Genomic DNA, 23,191 nt, shown 5'->3' on the forward strand with positions numbered 1-23,191 from the left:
TAAAGATGCTTTTTAGGTTCCCGAGACCCAGATGTCAATTGTTAGCCTTATTTCTTAGGCAACTGGAGTTCTACTACTGAGCATGCCCTTGCCCCACTCCTCTCCTGCACTATTTTATTATGTGTCTTTTCGCAAAAGAATGTAAACTCTACATAAAAAAAGCTTTTTTGTTACTCTCATGAAATTCTTATGTTTTTTTTTCCTTTTTCTAAATTAAAAAACTGTGTTTGTATACATGTGTTTATGTGTATGTATAGATATGTGTTTTCCTCAATCACTCTCAACTTTTATTTATCTGTTTGTTAAGAAAGGGTATCTCACTGAACTTGGCACTCCCTGATTCAGCAAAACAATGTGGTCAGCAGTCACAGGACTGTCCTGCCTCTGCCTCCCCAGTGCTATGACCGCAGCGGGCACTGCCACTCCTGGCTTTCACCTGGTGCTGGGGACTAAAATCAGGTCCTTGTATCTGCACAGCAACACTCTACTTACAAAACCACCTTCCCAACTTTTTGTTTTGCTTTTTTGATACATAGTCTTGTTTTGTTGCCCAGGTTCGTCTAGAACTTTTTGCTCAAGTAGTATTCGACCTCCTGAGTGCTAGTGTTACAGGCATACACCACCCCACGGAAACTGCGATCTGAGCCAAACAGGTCTGATTTCATGTTACATACTCAGTCCTAACAGACAAGTAAATGCCGACCTATTCAACTAATGAGCAGATTGAAGCCCTTTAAAGGCAACCTATTGTCCTTCTAGTCTCTATATTCTCTTCTATTTCTCAGTGTAAAGGTAAGCGTTGGCACAGACTGACTGCTGTTGCTCAAGACAGACTGAACTGCGCAGCCATCTCCCTGGAACGTAGCATAGACAAACAGTGTTTACACAGAAAGGCATTGCCTACACGACTGTCATTAACTGCACATTAGTGTAGGGATGATGGAATGGGGCCTCATGTCTGTTCCTGAAGTAACTGAAAATACACTGACTGGTTTTTGTTTTTGTTTTTAAGCTTTAAAACAAATGTTCAAGCCAAACACCACTATTTAGGCAGGTGGATTTTTCACAGTAAATGGCATATAATGTGCGAAACTAATCAGCAACAAGAGGAAGCAGACAGAAGCTGCTCAGGCATGAGTGATCTGGATGTGTCACAGATGTGGTAGAGGTCATTTCATCACAATGCTGGTCTACTTCAGGACACTCATCAAATTCTATTTTTCTTAGAAGTCACACATTCAGTATTGTTTATTCCGTAGGAAGATTAAAAACTGTTATCTAACAACTGTCAATGTTGCTGTTTCCTCAAAATGCCTGGTAATTGGGTGTTGGCGGGGACTGCTTGTTTGTTCCCGACCACCCAAACCCAAAATAAGCACACAGAAACTGTATTAATTAAAATACTGCTTGGCCCATTACCTTAGGCAAACTCCTGGATAACTCTTATATCTTAAATTAACCCATTTCAATTAATCTGTGTATCACCAGGTGATTGTGGTCTACTGGTAAGTTTCCGTCCAGCATCTGTCTCCTGCATCAGCTACATGGCATCTCTCTGACTCCGCCTACTCTCTCTACATATCTTTTCCAGCCTGGCTATATTCTGTTAAGCCATTGGCTGAAAGCAGCTTCTTTATTAACCAACGGCAATAAAATATATTCACAGCATACAGGGGGAATCCCACATCAATTGGGGAACTGAATTCAAAGGAACGTTTCTACCACTTTCCCAGAACAATAAGATATCTAAAAAGGTTCAGTTATTGAAAAACCCTGTAATTTATATGTACACAAATCTGTATTATTGAATCTACTGCACTTGCTTCAAAGCCATAAAAAAGATTAATAAAATAATTTTAATAATTAAAAAAATTCTTGCCCTTGGAGGAGTTGTCATTTTCCTAATCAATATAAATTAAAATATACAACTTCTACAACATGGATGCATTACAAAATAAGTTGTTAAAAAGGAATACTAGCATTCCAAAAGAATGGGAATAACCGTCCTAAGGCCTTTCAGATTCCACATACAGCATGGCAGAGGGAGAGAAATAACTTGGTTTTCACTCCTGATTGTTCTAACTAGTAATCAAACCATTAATAAGATCTTTCCTAAAAGCTTCAATTTCTTCACTTAAAAAAAAAAAAACAAAAACAAAAAAAAACTGAGGGCTGAAGAGATGGCTCAGCGGTTAGGAGCATTGCCTGCTCTTCCAAAGGTCCTGAGTTCAATTCCCAGGAACCACATCATGGCTCACAACCATCTGTAATGAGATCTGGTGCCCTCTTCTGGCCTGCAGACATACACACAGACAGAATATTGTATACATAATAAATAAATAAATAAATATTTTAAGAAAATGAATCTATATCATAACCACTATATTAAGAGTTATTAGATGATAAAATCAGGATAAAAATTAATTTATAAAATATGATATACAAACATTATCATACAATAGAATGCAGGGAGATAATCTGCAAAAAATGGTTAAGTTTTAACAAGTCTATAAAGGAACTTGATAGCCAAGGAAATAATCTTCCACAGATTTTACTAAGGAAGGGAAAAATACAGGTGGGTGTTGTACTCGTGTGTGTGTCTGTATGTAGAGTAGGGGTAGAAGAAATGTAGCCAAGTGCAAGGTTTGATCCCCAGCACTGCAAAAGAGAATTGTTAAACATTCAGTGAGATCATGAATATGCCTACAGAAAAATCCAACAGTGCTGAGGAAAGGTATATAGTACAAGAAGCAGAAACTATTAAAACAATAACCTATTGAAACAATCCAGCTGAAAGATAAGACCTTGTGCTACAGTCTACATAGCAAGGTAAGAAAGAAATGGGAAGACTCACAGACTGCCAAAGGCTTTGAAAAGCTATACAGGAATGAGTGAAAGGACACAAACAAAGCAGAAGGAAAACAGAATCCCAAAATAAAGAAAAGCTTATTATAAATGTTGAACTAGGCATGATAGTGCACGCCTTTAATCCCAGAACTCGGGAGGCAGAGGCAGGCAGATCTATGTGAGTTCCAGACCTGTTTGATTTAGTAAGCAAGTTCAAAGACAGCTAAGGCTCTGTGTGTGTGTGTGTTTGTGTGTGTGTGCCTTTTAGAGTCTCCCCCGAGTTGAATGCATCTGAGTGCCATACTAGATATTTGGAAGTACAGCAGAAACAGCTGAAGGCACTAAGACAAAGAATACCACAACTTAAAGACAAATTCCTGGTGAGAAGGGAGATGTTTGTGCTGCTGATTAATCAGCGGATGCTTACCAGAATGCTTAGAGGTTTTAACAGCAGAATCCCTTCCCCTCAAGTTACATAAAAAGGGTAAAAGGAGCCTCAAGTCTTAACAGCTTCCTGACCACATGCCAACTTCATAATTCAAGGGGTCAACATCTAGCTAACCCTACTTCTTTAAACAATTCTCTTTATAGCACAATGCAATAACTAATTCCCTATTATCTCTTATGGCCAGAAAAAGATTTAATCTACTATATTCAGAATATTATGTTCAAAGGAACAATGAAATATGACTTTTCTCAAAATAGCACATTTTAATCACATACCATAGAATTTAGGTACTGGGTTCATTTTCCAGAAATCCTCAGTAGCAGGAGCAGAGGCCTGCAGTGCTACCTTAGCAACACATCTCAAACGTCAAGCTTAAACTGTGAAATCCTGTGCTTAATTCTGTGAGTAAGAAGTAATTCTAGTAACTCATCATCTTACAAGTCAGAATCCTGGAAATCATCCCAGAATTTCTTTGCTCTAACCTCCAATTAATTATTTACTAGTTAAATGCCTCTTCCAAACAGTCCATGGGCTGGAGAGAGCGAAGCTGTTAAGAGTACTCACTCTTGCGGAGAATCCAAGTTTACTTCTTAGCACCCACATGGCTGATCACAGCCACCTGTAACTCCAGTTCTAGGAATCCAACACCCTCTTCTGACCTCCAAGGGCATCAGACATGGAGTGCACAGACACACATACAAGCAAAACACTAATACACATATCCCCTCCCCAAAGTTGTTCTTGTTTTGTTTTTTTAAATACCACTACCACCATTATTCCTTGTCTCAGTATTTTTCTCTGTGAAGTCCTGGCTGTCCTGGAACTCAAGCTGCAGACCAGGGCGGACTCAAACACACAGATATCTGCTTGCCTCTCCCTCCCGAGTGCTAGGATAAAAGGCGTGCACCACCACCGCCCAGCCCTTAACTAAACTGTGTTTGCCTCAAACTCTGATGATCAGATTTCAAATTGACTTCATGTATTCAGCCTTCTGGAAGGCTACAAAAAGAACACATCAGTGGAAACCCAAAGACACAGGCCTTCTCAAAGAGCCTCTGTATCTTCAGCAGCATCACGCCCATGAGAAAGTGCCTGCGGTGCCTAAAAATGCTAGTCTGTCCCCACTGCTCCTGAAACCTGTGCATGATAAACAGCATCAAGTTCCTAGAAGCAGAACAACAGCGAAGCCTCTGCCCCAAGACCCCTCACAAAACCCTGCCTTCAAATAAAACAATACAAAACAAATTTATCTACATATTTACATTGAGTTTCTGATACAGGCTTTCAGGAGGCAAAAATAACCAATTTAGCGTTTTTGCTATAATCTAAAAGTACAATAAAATGTTACATGCAAGGCAGTTACCTGAGGAGAGTCAAAAGGATATCGACTACTAAACTTAAACAGAAGTTGAAACTTTTCTCCTTCATATAAGGTACCTGGTGCACCTTCCATGTCTACGATCCACCTAGGACAGGAAAAGACAAACAGAAAGGGAATAAATTTAAAACTTAAAAAGGATTAGGGTAAAGGGAAAACTAGAGGTCACTGGGATGCCAGGAAATAGGCCAGAGTGTGTATGGTGCACTTCACCCAACAACTCTTACACTGCATTTCTTTCTTAATTCATTATTGTTATGTATATTATGTGTTAAAATAAATTTATTACTGTATGGGGACATGCACAACCACAGCATACATGTAGAAGTCAGAAGACAGCTCTGTGGAACTGATCCTTTCCTTCCACCTCTACGTGGGCTCCAGGGTTTGAATCTGTAGTAGCTGATGACTCCCTTCTGCTTCACCACCTAGGCTAGCTCTCGCTCTGGCTGGCCCGTGTGGGTATGCTCCACGTGCGCTAGTGCCCTGGAGCCCAGGGCAACGGATGCCCTTGAGAGTCCCCAGTGACAGGAGTGCTACGACATAGACGGGGGAACTCAGAGCACCAACCCTCTTACTGCTGAGCTCTCTCCCCAACTCCAGAGTAGGTTTCCAACACTCTTCCCTAGCCTTCTGTGACACTTGGGATTAAAGAAATTAGGTCAAGGTTGGAGCTTGTAACCCAGGTCTGAAGCAAACTAGAAATAAACCCCCACTTCCATGGGCTAATACCAGAGTCTATATTGTGTTCTTCCTTTTAGACCACACCATCTTGTTTTCTTTCAAAAGACTACTTTCTACAGTAACTGAACTGTTCTGGACAACATCAAGCTCGTTAACTACCTTCCCGATTAGTGTTAGAAGAATGGTAGCTGACAAACAGACCCCTGATCAGTAGGCTAAAGACTCAATGGAAGCTAAACTGATCCCCATCCATCTACTCTGAAGGTTACAAGCAATGCTCTCTGCTGCCGTTCCTTACTCGCTCACTTTCAATGTCTTAATGAAGCACATACAGATTTCTGTGACATCTATTGTAAGCTTGTTTTTCATGTGTAACCATCAAGAACATAAATGTTTGTACTGATATGCTGTAACTATCGCTAGTCTTTAAAAGAGAAAATAGAAGATAAAAACAGCAAAGACAATAGGGGAGCAGTTAGACTTGAACCAAAGTAAGAAAGAGCGAGTCTTTGATTATAGCTGTCACGTGTAATTGTAGTTGGCCAAATTCTTTAACCTCATGCTTCTCAGGCACAAAAATGTTATCTTAAATATAGGAAAACTGAGTTGAGGATACATCTCAGCAGTAAAGCACTTGTGTATCATGATCAAGTGATACTGGGTTTGATGCCCAGTACTGCCAGCCAATATCACCCACCCACCCACCCATCTGTCCAGAAAAACAGGGAATACTGTCGTAAGGGTCTACTCATGTCTTATGTAGTGTGGAACTAGGAATGTATAAAATAACAGCATGGTCTGGGCTTAGTCTGTGACAGAAATCTACTAAAGTATAGAAACCCTTAAAATATGAAAATTCATTTTCAGGATGCATGCTGAGTACTATAGAAGGAGAGTGAAACGACCATACATAAGTAGAAAACCTAGTGCATTTCTACGCTAGAGCTAGTCCACAGTAAATTCAATACAACACAAAGCTGTACCTGTGGGGGTACACAGTTCACTGGCAGAGTCCTTACAAAGCACGTTAAATAGACCTGGGTTCAATACCCTGTCCCTCCCTCCTTTTTTCCTCTCATTAAAAACAAAAACAAAACCAAAAAGAATACATCATTCTCAGCTTCAAAATTCATTTTCTCCCACCTACCCACATCTCCCTAAAGTGATAATTCAAACAGAGAGAGCTGCCTGTGCACCTTCATTTTCTTTATGTAACAAATCTGAGGACTGACAAACACAACCAATTTACACACCACACGCAGAGCAGAGTCTTTAACTGCAAAGCAAACATCATTAGTCACGCAACACCTGCATCAAATAGGTCAATGACATGATTTCTAATATTGTGTGCGATACATTTTTAATTTTTACTATTTAAAAAAAGTAATATATGGTTACTAAATTTAAAAAATAATGCTGGGCAATGGTTGCTCACACCTTTAATCCCAGCACTTGAGAGGCAGAGACAGAGGATCTCTGTGAGTTTGAGGCCAGCCTGGTATACAGAGTGAGTTCCAGGGCAGCAGGACTGTTTCACAGAGAAACCCTGACTCAAAAAGCCAAAATAACAACAACAACAATATAAAAATTCAGGAATAAGCCACTGTTACGTTTTGGGGGAATATTTTATTCTTATTATTTTGCAGTTTACTACATCACTGATGATAAGAAACAGCAATTTAGTGCATTTTAAAAAGATTTATTTTTTATTATTTATACAGTGTTCTGCCCGCACACAAGAAGGCACCAGATCTCATTTATAGATGGTTATGAGCCAACATGTGGTTACTGGGAATTGAACTCAGGACCTTTGGAAGAGCAGCCAGAGCTCTTGACCACTGAGCCATCTCTCTATCCTTATTATAGGCACATTTAAGTTACACATTTTCCGCTGTAGTAGTCATTACTGTGCATGTGCACTGTGTGGTTATGGGTTCAGCCATGGCATGGGGTGATGGTCAGGGACAACTGTGGACCTGCTTCTCACCTTTCGCCTTCACATGACTTCCAGAGATCAAACTCAGACACCAGGCTTGTACAGCAAACACCTTTCGCATCTGAACCAGCTCACCAATCATAATACTGAACCATCAGCTAGTATCAAATCATGAGCAAGAGGTCTCAGAGTAAGGATGTAATGCAGAAGTAAACAGGCCTTTCTTGAATTTCTGTAACTATTACTCTTTAAAAATGAATGGTTTGAATTTGATATTTTATACATATTCTGGCTTCTAATAAAAGAAACTGCTATCTATTCCATTCCAGAGGAAGCTGGGTTTTGTGGACAAAGACAAGCAGCATACAAATGTTGTTTATCTTTGGGGCATGACTTATTCTTTAGGCAGAGATCTCACCAGGTTGTCCAGAGTGGTCCTGAACTCATGGGCTGATCGTCCTACCTCAGCCTCCTGAGGACTATAGGTACCACTGCACCCAGCCAAAATTTTCAAAGATAATTATGAACTATGACTATACAAAATTACTACCTTACAAACTAACTATAAACAATAAAGTAATAGCATTTTAATGTGTCATCCTTCTCTAATGCTGACATGTACAGTTTTCAACTCAGTCTTACAACCAGAGATACTTTAAAAAAAAAAAAAAAAAAGAGTATGTGTCCTAGGAAGCCCTCTTTGTATCTTTGTTCTGCAGCAGCACAGCAGGGGTGTCTTACTGACTATGTCTGAAGCATGGTGTGCTGCAGTCTGAAGGGAGAGCTCAGGCTCAGCACATACAAAGTGGCTCACACCTACCTATAAGACCAGCAGTCCAGAGACTACGGCTAGCCTGAGCCACAGCAGAAATAATAAATAGATAGATAGATAATAAGGAACATGAAAAACACACAAGGATTCTTTTAAGAAAAAAGAAAGCTTGAAAGCCTTACAAATTACACAACAGTAAGCCTATGATGACACAGTAAGGTTAAAAATGAATATTTATATAAATACATGGAATAAGATCTCTTTATTATATTTACTTAGTGGCATAACACAATACAATAAAATATGAAAATAAGTTTTTAAAAAATGAGTACATAGTTATACAGTGTAAGTAAGAAGACCTTTGAACCTCAAATACTCACTGTGTGATTGAGTTCTGAACACTCTTTTCATTTAGCGTCATCCCAGGAGGTGGGTCATTCTGCAAAGCCAACAGTTCTTTTTGTAGTCGTTTCTAGAAAATATCAATAGTATTTTATACTTTTATCATCTTTCCTCTCCACAGTCTAAAACTGATTATTAAATTTCCTTCCAGTGCTTGAATCTCTACATACCATCTATACTTAATTCTTACACTATGGTCTGCCCTACCATTCACAGCCAGTGTCGCAGTCCCAATCCCACAATGCTGCTGTAAGTAGTTCTGAAGGGCAGCGGGTACCAGTGATACAGCCCTTTCTTCAGTTTCTCACCGGGGCTACAGAGCTTTAGCAGTGGGCTAAAGAGCCACTACTCAGAATGCTTCCTTTGCCGCTTTCAAATAACCCCAGTGCCCTTTAACTATGACGGAAGAGGAGCTTTCCTGGGAAATTATGAAAGTACACAAAAGCCTTCTCAAAAACAATTTAAAGTCAACTCCTAACCTAATTCTGTAATCATCTTCTAAGCAGGGTCACCTGAACACGAGTCACTCTTTTAATGGCTGGGTCACAGTTTTCACTGTACATCAGAGTAACATTTTGTAGACCAAACTCTAAATGGCTTTACGTTTTGCACTTTTTGCGTGTACAACCTCACTGCTTCCCCTTGTCATCAACAGACATCCCTTTCTGGTGTACAAAGACTGAACAGAGCACAGAACTGTCAGTGTATGGAGAGTACTCAACGGCCTATGCAAGGCTCTGTGCTTAATCCTCAGCACTACAAAAAACCCAACTAATGCTATTAAAATTGTATGCAAGATTATAAAGATCTTTTAAATCCACGTTTTATTATTATTTTATTTGAGCTAGAACCCTAACTCTGGTCCTCTGGAAGATCAGCAAGCACTCTTAAACTACTGACCCATCTCTCCACCCACATCGCTTATTTCACTTAAGTGTATGTGTGAGTGCACGTCAGAGGACAACTTGAGGGAGTCATTTCTCCTACCATATGGGTTCCAGAGATGGAACTCAGGTTGTCAAGGCTTTGTGATTTACTCAATGAGCCATCTCATCAGCTTCTTAATTTCTAATTCTTTTATTTTTGTTTTTATTGTTTTATTTTATGTGTATAAATTTTTGCCTACATATATGTATGTATACCATATCATTGTGCATGCCCAGTACCCTCGGAAGTTAGAAGAGGGCATCCAGTACCCTGGCCCTGTAGTCAGAGATGCTTGTGAACCACCATGTTGGTACTGGGAACCGAAACAGGTCCTCTCCAAGAGCAACAAATGCTCTTCCCAGCTGAGCCATTCCTCCAACCCCTAATAGCTAATTCTTTGAGGGGAAAAAAAGAATATTTGTTTATAACTCCAATGAATTTTCTGCTTTAAAAATGTAGTGACACACTCCATTTCAGAGCTCAGGAGCCTGAGGCAGGGTTACAAATTTGCAGTCAGCCTGGATGACGTAGAGGAATACTACCTTAAAGGGGGAAGAGGGCGCCAAAGAGGGACAGAGGGAAGGTTAGAGGGAATGGGAGAGGGAGAGAAAGAAAGCTCCAAATAAGGGAACCCTCCCTGGAGCATCTCAGAGAAGCCTTACTTCAGTGACCACATTCTGAGAAGCAATACTGTAGAAGTCCTCCACATCTGGAGGGCTTTACTAACAGAAAAGATGCTATGGCCTAACCAGCCCTGCCCATGCCCATTCAAACATAAACTCACAGGGATAACACAAATCTGAAAACACTAAGTGCAGCCCTAGTATAACCAGTCAAGTCGACTAACTGATGAATATAAAGAATAAGATTTTCAAGTATTGGCTGTCAAAAATAAAGGCAGAACTCTTTCTGAAGCCTAACACTGTGCCCCCTCAACATGCTTACTAGGTGTACCTGGATCTATCAATAATCACTGCTGTGGTCTTGGTGAGGTTCATAGACCCATCTGAGTCACTCTAACAGCCTAACGTTCTTATTTTTCTTTGTGTTTGAAATCGCCATGTTTATTGTTATTGATTTGTGAACTCTGGAGAAATTACAAACACTCCATTTTCAGCAAACTAAAAGCATAGGCAGGTCTATGTCTACCACATTTTGTTTAACAGTGTTAAAAGACTACATTTTTATCGCAGTAGCGCATCTTTGCTCTCTAGTTCCTGATCACTTTTCTCGATGTATGTGCTTAAGCACTAGCTTGAGATTTTTGCTGTTTCACATATCAGATGACGGGTCTTTCAATAACCTATAGCTATTTAACATGAAAAGTACTCCTTGGAAAACTGAAGACTACATCAAGAAAAAATATTCCCAGTTTCAAACCATGCAGTTTATATCACAATCTAAAAAGATCTTTCATTTCTAAAGGGGCTCCACTTTTACATTAATTCAGGTTTCTAAAGATTCACTTGTTATTAATGTTTACATCTGTCTGTTGTGTGTACCCCTGTAGGAATCCCTGAAGCTGCAGTTACAAGCCCCTATGAGTGGGTACTGGATCTAATCTCTGGGCCTCGGAAAGATCAGCTCTTTTTTCTTAAAGCGAACCTTTACACTTCTTAAAGATTTATTTATGTATTTCATACATATAGATCCTTTGTCTGCATGCACATCTGTATACCAGAAGAGGGTATCAGACAGTTGTGAGTTGCCATGTGGGTTCTGAGAATTGAACTCAGAACCTTTGGAAGAGCAGTGAGTGCTCTTAACCACCAAGCCATCTCTCCAACCCCACATTAATTCATTTTTGTATGTACCAACATATAAATCTAAAGCACAAAACCAGAACAGAGTAGTAAGTCCTTAGTTGACACTGGCAACAATACAATAAAATTGACAAAACCCCTTTGCTTACTTTCAAAAGAGGAAACTGACAATAAGTATATAATAAAACAAAGTGTTCTATATAAAAATGGAATAAATTAAAGGAATAGGTAGGCTTTATGTCTTACAAACTTTTATCTCAAATTGAAACCTTAAAAAGATGTTTTTTGTTATTATAGTTTTGTTATTATAGTTGGGAAACTATTTTAAAGAGTAGAAATTCTCACTGAAGGTAAAGAGAAATACAAACAAGAAAAAGGAAGACATTCAAAATGAAGGACTAGCTGGGTGTGGTGGCCTATGCCTTTAATCTCAGCAACTGGGAGGCAGATCTCTGTGAGTCTAAAGCCAGTTTGGTCTACACTGCTAGTTCCAATCCAGCCAAGGGCTGAAGGGATGGCTCAATGGATAAGAGCCTAGCTGCTCTTCCAGAGATCCTGAGTTCAATTCCCAGCAACCACATGGCAGCTCATAACTGGCTATAACTCCAGGAGATCCTATGGCCTTTCTGGCCTCTTCCAGCACCAGACACGCATATGGTACACAGACAAACATGCAATCAAACATCCGTACAAATAATATAATAAATAAAAGGAAAATATGTTTTTAAAAAGAACTGATTTTAAATACTAAAAAATTATTTTTGGCAAAAGCCTAGCAATGAAATAATTTTATCTTATTTTAGCATAAAGCAAATGAACCAACTTCTCTCCACTAAATTCTGAGTACACCTTCTACAGACCTTAATTTTTAAGTTATTGTTATGTTTTCCTCTTTGAGAGGGAGAGACTGCACCAACGGTTTCCATTCTTAAAACTAGCACTTCCTACATTAAAATGAGAAGTCTGCCGACTGCAGCTCTCCAAAAGCAGAGCATGGTGTTGACCGGTCAATCCAACACTGACTTTCACTAAAGCAGGAGGACCAGCCTATGCTACGACTCTATTCAAAGACAGGGGTGAGGTTAAATGCTTCTCCATGCCCAAAAGGGACAGCAGAAAACTGCTATACACTGAAAGCCAAAGGCAGAAATGTGTCAAAGGATAAACTGGCTTCCATTTCCAGTACCCTGGGTAAAAACATAATGCATTATTAAAAAATAACTTATGGCCAGGCATGGTAGTACACACTTATGGTTCCAGCCCTTGGGATACCTCCCAAGTGCAAGAGGATCAGGGGTTCAACCATATAGTGAGTTCTAGGCTAGCCTGAGCTACATGAGATAAAAACTGTCTTCCAGCTGGAGCTGGAGACATGGCTTAGCCGTTAGTATTGGTTACTTCTCCAGAGGACCAAAGTTTGGTCCCTAGCATTCCTGTTGGGCAGCTCACAACCACCTTTAACTCCAGCTCCAAGGGTTCTGAAGTCTCTTCTGGCCTCCCCAGGCACCTGCATACACATAGCAGACACAAACATATATACATGAATTTTTAAAAAAAGGACCCAAATTAAAATAAATACCTTATATAGGTGACGGTGCACACCTTTAATCCAGCACTCTGAGGAGGCAGAGGCAAGCAGATCTCTGAGTTTGAAGCCAGCCTGGTCTACAGATCATGTTCCAGGACAGCCAGGGCTACATAGAAAGACCCTGCCTCAAACAAACAGGAGTTGGAGAGGTGGCTCAGAGGTTAAAAGCACTGGCTGCTCTTTCAGAGGACCAGGAGTTCCATTCCCAGCATCCATGTGACAGCTGACAACTGTCTGTGACTCCAGTTCCAAGGGACCCAATGCCCTCTTCTGGACTTCTCAGGCAATGGACACAATTGGGGCACAGACGTACAAGCAGGCAAAACACCAAGACAGAAAATAAATAAGTCTTTTTAAAAAGAAGAAAAAAAAATTACCTAAGGAGTCAAGAGCAACTCCAAAGCAAATGCCAGGGCAACTGAATCATAATCTGGGGACTTGTAAATTTCCCAGCTGACTTAAAATGAGGCCAAAGTTGAAAACAGCTGGTTTGAATTGTGTGGGCCAACTTGGAAAACAAAACCAAACCCAGCAAACACCAAACAGAGAAAGTCACTGAACTACTAGAGAAAGTAGAAACAAGGAACTTGGATGTAGCAGCACAGATCTTACCAGTTTCAATCGGGCTTACACTGCCTACTCAAAGATGGACTGAAACCTAAAGAACAGTCAATTTGCAGTATTCGCGGTACTCGGTATCTTAGCAAACACTGAATCCATGAATACAAAACTCAGGATAGAGGGAACAGTTTCCTGTATGATTCTCATCACATTCTCATCAGTTAACCAATAGTAAACCTCACTTTTGTGTGTTTCTCTTTAAAGATCCCTTATTGGACTGAAAATACAATTCATCAGTAGGGCACTTGCCTAGCATGCATGAGGCCCTACCCTCAATCCCCAGCACCACACACAATAAACACATCAATGTCGCTATTTACTACACATCGTTAACTCAGCAGCGCATCACTCCAATTCCTGCTTCAGAGAACCTTATCTGACACAAGCGGTTTCTCTAACGCCCATGACAGCACCATGAACTCAGGACCCCAAACAGCACTTCAGTACCATGCTTGCAGCTAATTTTAAACAAAGAAATCATCAACAAAAAACACAAAAATGCAAAACACAGGGCACCAAATGGACCCCAGAAAGGATACTTGCCTGCAGTCAGCAGAACACTGCCTCGTCTGACCTTCAGTGTGTGCTCAGGGGAACACACACCATTTTGCAAATGAATTTGCAAAATAATTGATTTAGGGTTTCAGACAAATTTAAACAAGTAAGTAAATTCAAATACAGAATCTGCAATAATGAGGACCCAGCACCATTCCATCTTCCAAAGTCCAGTACCTAACTTCCTAACAAATCTTCCTTAATTTAGTACAAAGTAAACTTAATTTCTGTATTTTATCTCCACAACTAAAAAAATTCTTATGGAGTCATTCATAAAATGTAGGTACAATTTAAAGAAAAGATAGATTTATGCCCGGGACAATCGACTATAAGATGTTTGTCCCATGGCATTTTAAGTTTAATGCCAGTGTACCTTTTAATTTACTAAAGACTGACAGAGAACCACATGAAGTCTCAATAATCGCTTGCTAGGATTAAATGTTTTAGTGGGGCTATGATATAAATTCTCATCTGCGGTCAGCTGCCCTCTTACCAACTTGATACTATCAAACCCAATGGGCTTCCAATTGGCACATATTCCATTTCAAAAGGAAAAGAAGCTGGCACTAAACACTACATATATCATACACCATATTCAAAAGGAGTTTTAAATTAATCACAGACTAATGTATGAGTTACAATTCTAGTGCTTAGAAAATCCAGATGTAGCCAGGGGTGGTGGCACTCTCTCTAGTCCCAGAACTTGTGAGGCAGAGGCAGGCTGACCTGTGAGTTTAAGGCCAGCCTGGTCTACATGTGTTCCAGGACAGGCTCCAAAGCCACATGCACAAACTCTTACAGGGCTGGAGTGCGGCTCAGTGGCTAAGAGTGCTTGTTGAAGACCCTGGTTTGGGTTCTAAGTACCAAGTGACTCACAAGGCCTGTAACTCCAGCTCCAATGAATCCAACATGCCTTCTTCAGGCCTCCAGCACGCACATACACACACACACACACACACACACACACACACACACACACACCATTAAAAATAAAGTTCAGGATGGTGGCCCATGCCTTTTATCCTGGTAGTTCTACTTTTTGGTTTTTCGAGACAGAATTTCTCTGTGTATCCTTGACTCCTTGACTGGCCTGAACTCACTCTGTAGACCAGACTAGCCTCAAACTGCCTGGTTTTAATCAACCAGCACTTCTTTATATTTTTCTTCCTTTTTTTTTTCTTTTTTTCCAAGATAGAGTTTCTCTGTGGCTTTGGAGCCTGTCCTGGAACTAGCTCTTGTAGATCAGACTGGTCTCAAACTCACAGAGATCTGCCTGCCTCTGCCTCCCAAGTGCTGGGATTAAAGGCGTGCGCCACCATCGCCCGGCTACCAGCACTTCTAAAAGGAGGAAGGTAGATCTCTGTGAGTGCTAGGCAAGCTTGGTCTACACAGAAAGTTCCAGTCAGCCAGGGCTACAGAGAAAGACCCTGTCTCAAAAAAATAAGTAAATAAATTATTTAATAAATCCTCTTATGACTTGACAATAGAGACAATTTCTTAAATGGAAAATGGATTTGAACAGATACTTCTTCAAATAAATCATCCAAATGAGCAATAAATATAAGATGTTCTGTCTAGAGGGCATTGTTTCCTTGGCATCTTCCATCCCTTCTGACTCTTACCGTAGTTCTGCCTCCTCTTCAACTGAATTCTCTGAGCCCTAAGGGGAGGGGTTTATTGAAGACGTCTCCTTAGTGGAAACACTAAGTCCTATTCTTTGCCCACTGTGCAGTTGTGGATCTCTGTTATTTTCCATCTACTACAAGAGGAAGGCAGCTTCTCTGATAATGGCTGAGTGAGACATTAATCTGTAAGTATAGATAGCAGAATTGCACTAGGAGTCATTTTATTGCTTTGTTCCTTTAGCAAAGCAATAGTATTTGGTTTTCTCCTAGGCACATGGCCTATCTAGTACTAAGTTCTTTGCCACCCAAGTAGTACCAGGTATAGGTTCCATCTTGGGGAGTGAGCCTTAAAACCCAATCAGAGAGTGATTACTTCTCCCACATCTGTGCCACTACTGCACCAGTACATCCTGCAGGCAGGTCACCATTGTAGATCACTGGATTTCTAGCCGGATTGGTGACTACCTTTCTCCTCTGGTAGCATGCAGAGTACTTTCTAATACTACAAACACTCATTAGTAGGGATGAACACAACTGATGTACATATGAACTCACAGAGACCACGGCGGCATGCACAGGGCCAATTGGGGTCCCAGCACTAAGGAGAGGAGGTGGATGTGAGCTTCCCTCCCTAAGCAAGAAATTATCTCCAATTGACAACCACTTGTAAAGGAAAAATTGTTTTCTCCAATGGAGTCTCACTGAACCCACAATTAAGAGTAGCCCCGCAATGATATTTTTGTAGATATTTTTTTGTCTCATGTCACTTTGATTTGGCATTTTTTTTTTACCTTACTGACCTTTTGCTTGTATATTATGGTGTCCACATTTGTGTTTTTATGGAGTGTGTGTTTTCTGCTTTTTATTTTTTATTATGGTTTATTTTCTTTGCCTGTTTATTTCCTATAGAGAGGGAGAATGCAGGCATGGAGTTGTGCAAATAGGGAGGTAGAGAGTATATGGGAAGAGTTGGGGGGGAGAATAAACCATGATCAGAATATATTTTATAAAAAATATTTTCAATAAAAAAGATTTTCTAAAAACTTCAAAAAAAATAAATAAATAAATATAAGATGTTCAACATCATTAATCATTGTTAATTTAAATTATCAATATATAAATTTAAAGATCATAATGAAAGCTGGGTGATGCTGACATACACCTTTAAATTCCAGCACTCAGGAGGCAGAGACAGGTGAGTCTCTGTGAGTTCAAGGACAGCCTGGTCTAAAAAGTGAGTTCCAAGACAGCTAGGGCTGTTACACAAAGAAATCCTGTCTTAACCTACTCCCCCCCCCGAAAAAAAAACAAAAACCAAAACTATACATATGTATGTATATATAATCTTTCAGTATCCAAGGATTCCATATTAGAAGGTTCCACATCTTCAGATTTAGTCAGCTTTGGATCTAAAACATCTGGGGGAAGCCAGGTGTGAGGAGGAGGTGAAAGAAGAGCCAGGAGAGCCGGCTGCCCTGGGTTACATAGCAAGTTCAAAGCCAGTCTGGGCTAGAGTGAGACTCAGGGAAGGTCAGGGGCTAAAACTGTACTGAACATATTTCTGTAATTATTCAAGAAAAAACATAGTATATTGTCATATCCCATTATATTATATTAAGCTGAAATAATCAAAAGATGATTTTAAGTATACAGAGATAGGTCTCAGCAGCTGGGAAGCTGAGTCAGGGAGAAAGTTTGAAGCCAGTTTAAGTTTTCATGTTCATAAAACACTCACACATGTACACACACACAAAACTGCACACAGTATATAAAAATGTTATTTCAATTTACATAAGGATTTGATCAACCAAGAATTCTGGTAGCCTGAATCGAGGACCTATCCCCACAGACACCGAGGGACAGCTGTATTAGGTCATCTTACAATTGTGTGGCACACAATTCCTAAAACCCTTGGAATCTCTGAAGTATCTTCTTATATGTTAATGGTATAAAGAGTTAGCTGGAGGTACGAGCTATCCTGAGAAGGAAGACAAATTAACAAAGAATCCAACTGAGGAAATTACAGGGTTGGAACTTTGAGGGACCTTCATCCCAAACTATAGGAAGAGGCTTAAAGGGGGAGGCGATAATCATCAGGACCAATGACTACATCAATCGCGCCCCCCTAACAAAACCTCCAAAGTCCACAAGAGGATAGGTATGTAGCCCAGTTGCTAACTGCTTGCCCAGCAAACATGAAAACCTGCATCCAAACCCCACACTATACAAAGAGGAGCATCCCTGCAAACTCAGCTACACTCAGGAGACAGAGACAGGAGGATCTGAAGGTCAGGTTCATGCTCAACTACACAGAAAGTTGACACTCTGCTGGTATGCATGAGACTCTGTCTCAAGGGGGAAAAGTCTCGAAGAACTGGGTTTGGAGAGCTTCTGGATTGAGCAAGAACTCATCTGCATTCCAACTCCAAGGAACAGACTCCAAAGCTCAGAACCCTTAGGAATCTCATTGTGCATCAACTCATCTGGCTCTTCATTTGTATCCTTTGAAAATACCATCATTGCTGAGTGTGGGGCCAATGAATGCCTTTGCTCACAGCACCCTGGAGACAGAAGCTGTGAGCGTTCTGTGAGTTCAAGTCCAGCCTGGCCTATGTAGAGTTCCAGAACGGCCAGACTACATAGAGATCCTGTCTGAAAACAACAACGACAACAACAACAACAAAAAAAAGAAAGAAAGAAAGAAAGAAAGAAAGAAAGAAAGAAAGAAAGAAAGAAAGAAAGAAAAAGTAAAAAAGAAAGGAAAAAGTTAAGAAAAAAATAAAAATACCTTCATAGTCAGGTGTGATGCCTCATGTCTGTAATATTAGTACCCAAAATGCTAAGACAGAACTGCCAACAATAAAGTCAAAAATTCCTTATACTACACAACAATTGTGTACCCTGTTTTGGCGTACTATGAGCCAATGCAGGAATATTACAGAAAGTGTGGGGAGTGGTTTAGCTGAGACTCTTCAGTTTGGAGGCTTGTCAGACAGAATTTGGGAGTAACCTGAGACTATGCTCATAACTAGTATCTAAATAGGGCATCTTAAAGGACCCGGACTAACTCTGGTCAGTATATGAACTAGACTGAACTGTAGAGCATCCAGCTGGTATAAGATAAATGATTTATGGAAGAAAATGAAGTCAGAAATATCAAGTGTTATGAGTACAGAGCATCAAGAAAAGTTTTCTCTATAGACTAGAAAGTTAAACTAGAACTTTACTCCTCAATACACATCTGAAACAAATTAAAATATGAAAGAACACAAAAAAATGCCGTACTGTTTTCACAATATGGAAATAATCTGAATTATCAACTGATGAATGGAAACAGGAATCAAAATCAACTTGACAAATAGATAAACAAAATGCCTTAAAACCATAAAATAAGAGTATTATTTGCCCCACTCCCAGTAAGAATACTACTAAGATCTTCACCACAGATAAACTCAAAGCTTGCAAAGCTTAGGGAGTCAGCCAGAACCCTAAGACCTGCAAAGAGAGCAGGGGGACTAGAAACCGGGAGTCACTGCGAAAAGCAGGCTTCTTTTGGGGTTGATGAAAGCATGAGAAACTATTCATGGCGGTAAGTATATCAGAAGCCTTGCAATATACACTTTATAACAATTGAATTATTTTAAAATTAACTAATTTTGGAGAGGGCAGAGCTACAAATAGAATAAGCATCTTGTGCTAGGCAGAAGCTGACCACTGACCTAGCACCCAGCCCATTACTTCAACTTAAAGGAAGAAGTTGGCTTTTACAACTGGCATAGAAGGCTTGTAATCTTACTTGGCCAAATCTCAAATTATGAAGACAATTGGCCGAGAATACACACTAACTGGAATCCATACTTCTGCCCTCCTTCCTGTGATGTGGAAATAAAGAGTCCTCATGAGACTCTGTTGCTGTGCTGTGCTGTGCTGGGGACGCAGCCCCGCCGCTCGTATTACAACAAGACACAATCTGTTTTTCCCTACTGTAGTCAACTCAAAGACCAGAAATCAAAAGGACGAACAAAACAAAACTCTTGCAAGAGAGTGTAAATCTGGAGGCCTACTGTATCATAGTTAAAACTCCCAAGCAACTCAAAAAGTTTATGACATGCGATAATCTTCAATTTTATCAAATATGACTATTTATCATCCCTATTTTATGCTTAGTGGAAAAAATGTTATATAACTATTAAAATGCAAAACTAGAATCAAATCAAGCCTACTGGATTCTAGAAGATGTGGTTATTATTCACTCAACATTTTCAGAGTGCATCCTGTACACCAGCCATCGAAATGCCTGAAGAAGAAATGAGCTACTTAGTCTCCAATAAAATCATAATTCTGAAGGACTTAGCAATGTGGGAATTACTAGTGTGGGGGAGAACTGCTATCTGTTCTGGGTAGTCAGGGAAAGTCTCGCTGAGAAAATCCATCTAAAAGCCGGGCGGTGGTGGCGCACGCCTTTAATCCCAGCACTCGGGAGGCAGAGGCAGGCGGGTCTCTGTGAGTTCGAGACCAGCCTGGTCTACAAGAGCTAGTTCCAGGACAGGCTCCAAAACCACAGAGAAACCCTGTCTCGAAAAACCAAACAAAACAAACAAAAAAAAAGGAAAATCCATCTAAAGATCTAATGGGGACAGGGAGCAAAGGCCTGAAGTGGGCACAGCAGGAACCAATACATAATAGGAACCCGAGTATCTGGGAAAGGTTATGGGATGCTTCTCAGCCTCCCTAATGCTGCAACCTGGTAATACAGTTCTTGGTGTTGTGGAACCAACCATAAGATTATTTTGCTGCTACTTCATAACCGTAATTTTGCTACTGTTATGAATCGTAATGTAAATATCTGATATGCAGAATGCCTGATATGCGATGGGCTGAGAGTCACCGCCTTAGTCCTGTCAGTCTGAACAAGGTAAGGAAACCACAGTCAGGCTGTGACTGAAGTGGCCATCTGTCTTTTGCTGAGTGTCCTAATGGGTGGGAAAGAAGGCTGTAAGGGTCCAAGGATGAAGCAGGAAAATCAGTGAAACTGCTAATCCAGAAAGGAATGGTGCTGGTGTAATGTACAGACAGTTCCATTTCTGGATCTCTTTTGCAGGTAGAACTGACAGAATCTGCAGATGGTCTGACGATGGAGTAGGACGAATCTAAAGTTCCTAGTTCAGAAGTAAAGAAAAACTATGGTTGGGGAAGAGAATCCAAAAAGGCAACTTTACAGCTGGATGTCAGGGTACATGCCTGTAATCCCAGCACTTGGAGGATAACAAAATTACAGCCGCTCTGGGCTACGTGATCAGGAGACTGTTTCAAAACCAAATAAAACAAAAGCACTTTTACATATGTTCATCTCTGCTGCTCTTCTGTCTTACACACGACACTGCATGCTGCTATTTGTAGAACATGGGTTCTCAGGTAACAAGACAACACCTCATTCTGGAGCCTCAGGTTCCAGAGCCCATGTTCGTCATTCCTAACATCTCAGAGGCACGCAGTATTTCTTCGTGATCAAAAACCTATACTCAAAAACTATCAAGTGAGGAAACTTTTAAAATGCCCCAAAACACAAGTCTTTTGCTGATATTAATCATGAGCAGATACCAATTGGAGTGTAAATGAAGGTTTCTCTCCCACCTGCCAGTTCCCAAATAATCACTCAGAGGTTTAATATTAACTATAAACGCTTGGTCGATGGCTCAGGCTTATTACTAGCTAGCTCTTACATTTACATTAACCCATTTCTATTCATCTATGAAATGCCATGTGGCCATGGCATTATCTCATTTTCTACATGTCTTGCTTCCTAGGCAGCCGGCTGGCATCTCCCAAATTCCGCCCTTCTTCTCCTGTATCTCTGCTAGGATTTCCCATCTGGCTCTCTCCTGCCTTGCCATAGACCAAAGAAGTTTTATTTATTAACCAATGAGAACAACATACATTCACAGAGTAATCCCTCAGTAACAGAACGATGCAATAGATGTCATCAAACAAGCGATGTTTAGGTAAATATAAACAAAAGTGCGTCATCTGAAAGATGCAAGATCACACTTTTATTGTCCTTGATAAAGAGGAGTGTCTTTAAAGAGTAAAGCCATTACAATTTTCTTAGTACGCAGCTAATATGCATGTAATTTGAGCCATAAAGTACTTTTATTAAGAATGTTAAGGAATATTTCTCCCCCCACCCACTCCCTTTTTAGACAGGGTCTCACTATGAAGCCCTCCCTGACTGTCCTCAAACTGGCTATGTAGACCAGAACTCACAGAGATCTGCCTGTCCCTGTCTCCTGGGTGCTGGGGATTAAAAGTGTGTACTACCACACCAGTTTCCTTTCAATTTCTTAACAATAGAGGTTATAAATCAATGTACTGTTAGTACTTGTTCCTTCTCTTTGTGAATGTGGAGGATGGAACTCGGAGCCTCAAGTACACTAGGCAAAAGTGCTACTGCTGGCCGCGAATCCCTAGTCATCTGCTTAATTCTTGACTGAAAAGCTAACTAACCATGCCAATAACTTCTCAGCAATGCCAAACTTCATGAAATCTCCATTACCTTCAGATGTACAGCGTCGCTACAATCCAGAACTTGGTTTCCGATCTTTTCCACTACTTAGTTATTACTATAAAATTTTGAAGAGGTCACTTCCCCAAATAAGTAGCTTATAAAAACTGCTAAGTCATAATAAAAGTTATCTGACTTTTACAAAACTGCAGTTAACTGCAGTTAAGATTTCAGAAGAAAAAACATAGAAGTACTTAGAATAAATTTTACAAACACATAGAAGACAACGAACAACTTTTTAGACTATATAATGTTCATCTAAAATTTAAAGAGTTCCTGTGTAGCTGCTATTCAACCTTGCCACTAAAAAACTGTTCAACAGATTTTCCCAAAGTAGAATTAACTAAAGCAGAATATGCTATTCATGAATGCTTCTTGAAGCAGCAAGTGATGGACAAAACTTTATTATACTTACAAGTTTATCCACATTTAAAAGACAAAAGTACTTTTGCCTGCATTCATGGGAATCATTTGGGAAGGTAACTTCAAGGGTTAAAATTCTACATACTTCCAAGACAAATATACAAGAGATCCCTTAAAGCCTAAGTGATAGAAATGAACTAAAAAGGAGAGGATTAGCATCGTTTTATTCTTTTAATCATTTATGTTCATCATCTACATGGCACCCTCAGCTCTACACTATGCAGACTTAGTCCCCTGGCACTTGCACTGACACCTCTGGCTACCGTATAACTAAGAACCCAGAGAACCTCAGACAGCAGAATTCAAGTTCCCTGGTAGTCAATAAGCTTCAGAAACCAAGATGACAATTTTCCAATTTCTGATGCTAAAACCTTAATCATGACATCGACAAATAGCAAGGTAGCATCTAATTGTCAAAGCAACCAGACTACGACAGCAATACTGTAGGAGGCCATACGCTACCTCTCCCAATCACTATAGCCAATAACTTGAACAAAGTGCTGTGAAAAATCTAAGGTAAGATCCAGCTCAGAGACAGAGGATGAAAAACGCTGGGCTGCCGGTGCTGGTGCACACCCTTCATTCCAGCACTTGGGAAGCAGAGACAGAAAGATCTGTGAGCTCTGCTCTATATAACCAGTCCTAAGACAGCCACGGCTA

General features: G+C 40.2%; 1 protein-coding gene across 1 annotated transcript in view; it reads right to left on the minus strand.

Annotated features, from left to right (window-relative positions):
- Positions 1–23,191, minus strand: part of Ube2w (ubiquitin conjugating enzyme E2 W) — a 49,266-nt gene that overhangs the window by 21,897 nt on the left and 4,178 nt on the right. The window contains exons 2-3 of the mRNA XM_057790594.1: positions 8,446–8,537; positions 4,659–4,761 (exon numbers count right to left, since the gene is read on the minus strand). Of these exons, the coding sequence (XP_057646577.1) occupies positions 4,659–4,761; positions 8,446–8,537 (195 nt within the window). The remainder of the gene's footprint in view (positions 1–4,658; positions 4,762–8,445; positions 8,538–23,191) is intronic.

This window comes from Chionomys nivalis, chromosome 16 (genome assembly GCF_950005125.1).
Source record: "Chionomys nivalis chromosome 16, mChiNiv1.1, whole genome shotgun sequence".
NCBI lineage: Eukaryota > Metazoa > Chordata > Mammalia > Rodentia > Cricetidae > Chionomys > Chionomys nivalis.